The 4,238-nt window shown below is 32.8% G+C and overlaps 1 protein-coding gene across 1 annotated transcript; it reads right to left on the reverse strand.

Annotated features, from left to right (window-relative positions):
- Nucleotides 1–1,380: 1,380 nt before the first annotated feature.
- On the reverse strand, nucleotides 1,381–2,066 carry LOC107496852 (uncharacterized). Its single transcript, XM_016118178.3, has one exon. It carries the CDS (start codon nucleotides 1,985–1,987, stop codon nucleotides 1,541–1,543), a length of 447 nt encoding a protein of 148 aa, XP_015973664.1. The 5' UTR covers nucleotides 1,988–2,066; the 3' UTR covers nucleotides 1,381–1,540.
- Nucleotides 2,067–4,238: the final 2,172 nt, after the last annotated feature.

The following is a 4,238-nucleotide window of genomic DNA, read 5'->3' on the forward strand; positions in this document are numbered from 1 at the left end:
TGATGAGAATGAAGATGTACAACAAGAGTGGTTCACACCAGAGTTCCTAAATGACATCAAATGTTCGGGAGTACCCAATCACAAGTTGACTTTGAAGCCAGGAGTCGCTGTAATGCTACTGCGAAACATAGACCAGACTTCAGGTTTATGCAACGGGACAAGATTAATAGTTAACGAACTTGGCAGCAATGTAATTGGAGCGACAGTAGTGACCGATAGAAATATTGGAGATAAAGTGTACATTCCAAGAATGAACTTGATCCCTTCAGATTCAGGATTGCCATTTAAGTTCCAACGGAGACAATTTCCATTGACAGTATGCTTTGCAATGACCATTAACAAGAGTCAGGGTCAATCATTATCACATGTAGGGCTTTATTTGCCAAAATCAGTGTTCACCCATGGACAACTTTATGTTGCTTTGTCAAGAGTTAAGAGTCGCAGTGGCCTCAGAGTTTTAATTCTAGACGAAGACGGCAATCCAAAGTCATCAACAACAAATGTCGTGTTCAAAGAGGTTTTTAATAATATTTAGATAAGAATAATATTATTTTTATTTTAATAGCATGTTATGATTTATACTTTTGTACAAATATTTACTATAGATATTACTAATTTATCTATAACTCTTTTTTCAGATTTGAAATGAAATGTGTAACAAGGAGCACAACATCCTATGCCGATTGCTTTTCTAATGAAGTTAGTAAGATACTAGGTTATCGATCGATAAATTTTTATTAGCCTTTTATACAAAATTTAGTGTAAAATTAACATGCTATTATTACAGTTATATATGTTCTTATTTTTTTCATGTCTCCCTCCTTATGGTTTAAGAATATTATAAACTTCAAACTCTTCTATTTATATTTTACTTTAAATAAAGATAAAACAACATATTTAACACGTTTATTATATAACGACGATGATAGTGTTATACTAAATTTAAAAAAAATATGGTTATAAAATATTATTTTTACATAGAAAACCAAAAAAAAAGATAAGTCGATTTTTGGTGACTTAAATAAACTAAATAAAGAAAAATAAAATATAAAACAAAAGAACTTGCTTAAATAGAAGGACAGTTTGATTTAAGACTATTCTTAAACTTCTTCCAAAGTGAGAAAAGCTCCACGTAAAAAAATAATTGTAACTCTATTGACATTTTTACCATAATGTCTGCCACCGTATTTGTATTTAATCTAAGTTAGATTGGTTTAATAGTTAAATTATTAATCCATTTAAGCTAAGTGTTAGAAGTTTAAATTGGTCTTGTACATACCTCAAACTAAAAATACCATAAAAAAACCAAAAATAAAAAAAATATAAGACGATTTAACCATAAATAAATTCAAATAAATATAATTATGTATGTATGTTTGTAACATTATAGGAGTAGTCACGTGCACTATTAGAAGCACGAAAATTGAACAAGAATAATAATGAAATCACAGTTCACAAAAACACCTAATAGAAGAACAAGACACTAAGCTAAATTAATAATGAAGAATAACAATAAAAACAAGTGTTTTAATTAATTAAACTAAGCAGCATTAGCAAGAAGATTATTATTAGCAGAAGCAGCAGCACAGGAATATTCACGTTTGACAGCCTTCAAGAGGAGACTATCATGTTCAAGTGCCATCTGAACCGGCAATGATCCAAGCCCATTCGCCATGGCCAGAAGCATCTTCTTTGTTTCCTTCTTGAACTCATTCTTATCTACCCTCCCATTCATGTCGTGGTCAAACTGCACGAACAGCGACTCGTACACACGCGCCACCTCCTCGGGATCGCGCTTCACGTCCACGCCGAAGTGCGTCTCCATCACCCTCAGCCTCTGGAGCTCCTTCATCATCTCCGTGTAAGACAGGAGGCCGTCTTTGTCTGCGTCCAGTTCAGCGAAGAGGTCGCTCACTGATGCGGAGAAAGCCTCTTCGTCTTCCACGAAGCTGGTGATGGTGGTGCCGTCTATGATTTCTACGCTCATGGCTGGTCGTTGATATTCAAAATTCAAAATCAGCTTAATTAGGGTTTTTGTAACTAAGAATAATTAGAAGAGAGACTAGTGAGCCTTTTTGGTTTTGTTTGATGAAAGGTGGGTCTAATCTTATTTATAGGAATAAGGAGAAGGCGGTTATACGGTAAGCAAACGCAATATCTTTAATCTTTAATAATAGAATTCAATTAAAGATTGTATTTTTTTTTTACCAAAAATAGAAGACTCGAACTCGCACTTTTTAGTTAATATCTTATTAATTTTTTTAAATTTTGATCCAAATCACAATGTTTTCAGTCAAATTAAATTCAAAATAAATTAAAAAATTAATACAATATACATTGCAATCTTTTGAAATAAAATTAGATTAGATTAAAAAATAAATATTAAATTGATATCACAAACTATATAAATTTTATCTTTTAAATTGATATAAATCATACTCCAGATGTAATCTTATCTTGTTAACAGTAACAATAAATTAAAATATATGTATTAATATCTAGTTATTATTACTAAGATAAATAATAAAAAAGAAATATAAATATTTAAATATACATAGTTCGGTAAATAATTAATTTATTTTATTCAGTTATAAAAAAAACGTTCCCTTTTTGCGACCGTTGTTCTACTTTAAGTCTTGGGTTTTGAGATACTCTAGAAAGTTCGCCGACCAGGATATGCGCGTTTTTCAAGCAAGCTAATGCAACATTAAGCCTTAACAATTATTTAATGGTTATATTTTTAATACATACACCATACAAGCATCTATAGGGGGCATTCTCAAAAACAATTGGCCAAAGCCATACAGTAACAGTAGTTTTGTTAAGAATTGGATGTGTGTTTTCATCACAAATATGCTTGTTTGAAATAGTATTTTATAAATTAATAAAGCAAGTGATAAATAAAATATTACTTCTTAATTGATGAACTTAATTAGATGTTAATTAAAATTTGTTTTATTGCTAATCAAATTATATGACTTTAGCATAAAATAATAGAAAAAGTACAGAAAACAACGTTTATATTTTTAAGGTAAAAAACAGATTAAAAAAATGGTTGATTAATTTTAAAAATCAAATTTTAGAAAAAAAATATTTAATTAATTTTAAACAATAGAGTTTTAATAATCATAATTAAAATTTAACCTAATTCTATTTTTACTCTCATTCACCCCACAAATCCACTCCGTACTCAAAGAGAATGAGAGAATGAGAGAGGCGGGATGAGCGGTTGAAGGTGAAACACGGTGAGGAAGATGGCCATGCCATTGGAAGAGATAAGAGAGAGAGCGTGGGAGGTATGTATCCGGTGTTAAGGAGGGTTCTTCTTTGAGAGGGTTTAGAAAATTCTTTTAAGGTCTCTTTTAGAGATAAAGTCATTGGTGTAGAAAAGTTTTAGGCCTTTGCATTAGTAGGGCCTTTATCTGGAGATGGTATCGCGACAGTGACAGGTAAGCATGGTGATTATCGAACACCAAGCGTTAGTTTTACTAAGGAGGCAAAGAGCTGTCTAATTGAACCTTATAAGGATGAACCTTATAAGGAAGCCATCGTGATTAAGGTGCTGGATAAGCATTATGGCTACACGGCTCTTATGCATAAGCTTCAGATAGTACGGCGCATCAAAGGAGGTTTGATTTGTTGGATGTGGGGTTTGGGTATTTTTTGGTTAAATTTGATATGGCTGCGGATCGTGAGAAAGTCATTCTTGGTGGTCTGTGTTTAATAGACGGTCACTATGTTGCAGTAAAGCTATGGAACGTGGATTTTAAGCTATACGAAAAACCCTTCGGATCAACGCTAGTATGGATTCGAGTCTCAGGACTTCCAATCTGGTGTTACCAGGAACAAGCAATGTTGCGAATTGCTTCTGCAATAGAGGTTCCGGTGAAAGTGGACTTGGCCACTAAGAGGAAAATATATGCCTGAACTTGTGTTCAAATTAATCTTGAATTGCCTGTAATCAAACATATTATAGTGGATGGTATGACTCATGAAGTGGAATACGAGAGTTTACATCTGATTTGTTCTACTTGTGCACGGTATGGGCATGATAAATCATTGTGCAGGGAGAAGGAGTCCTTGGAAGGAAACGGTGATTCTTTTGGTGATGATGGAAAAAATAATGAAGCCCTGACACTAGTGCCACACAACATTCATGAGATTCAAAAAGAGGCTGAATTGGAAGCTCGCGATTTGGGTGAGAATTCTCATAATTTGGGTGAGAAATTAGGAGTTGT

Source organism: Arachis duranensis, chromosome 7 (genome assembly GCF_000817695.3).
Source record: "Arachis duranensis cultivar V14167 chromosome 7, aradu.V14167.gnm2.J7QH, whole genome shotgun sequence".
Taxonomy (NCBI): Eukaryota; Viridiplantae; Streptophyta; class Magnoliopsida; order Fabales; family Fabaceae; genus Arachis; species Arachis duranensis.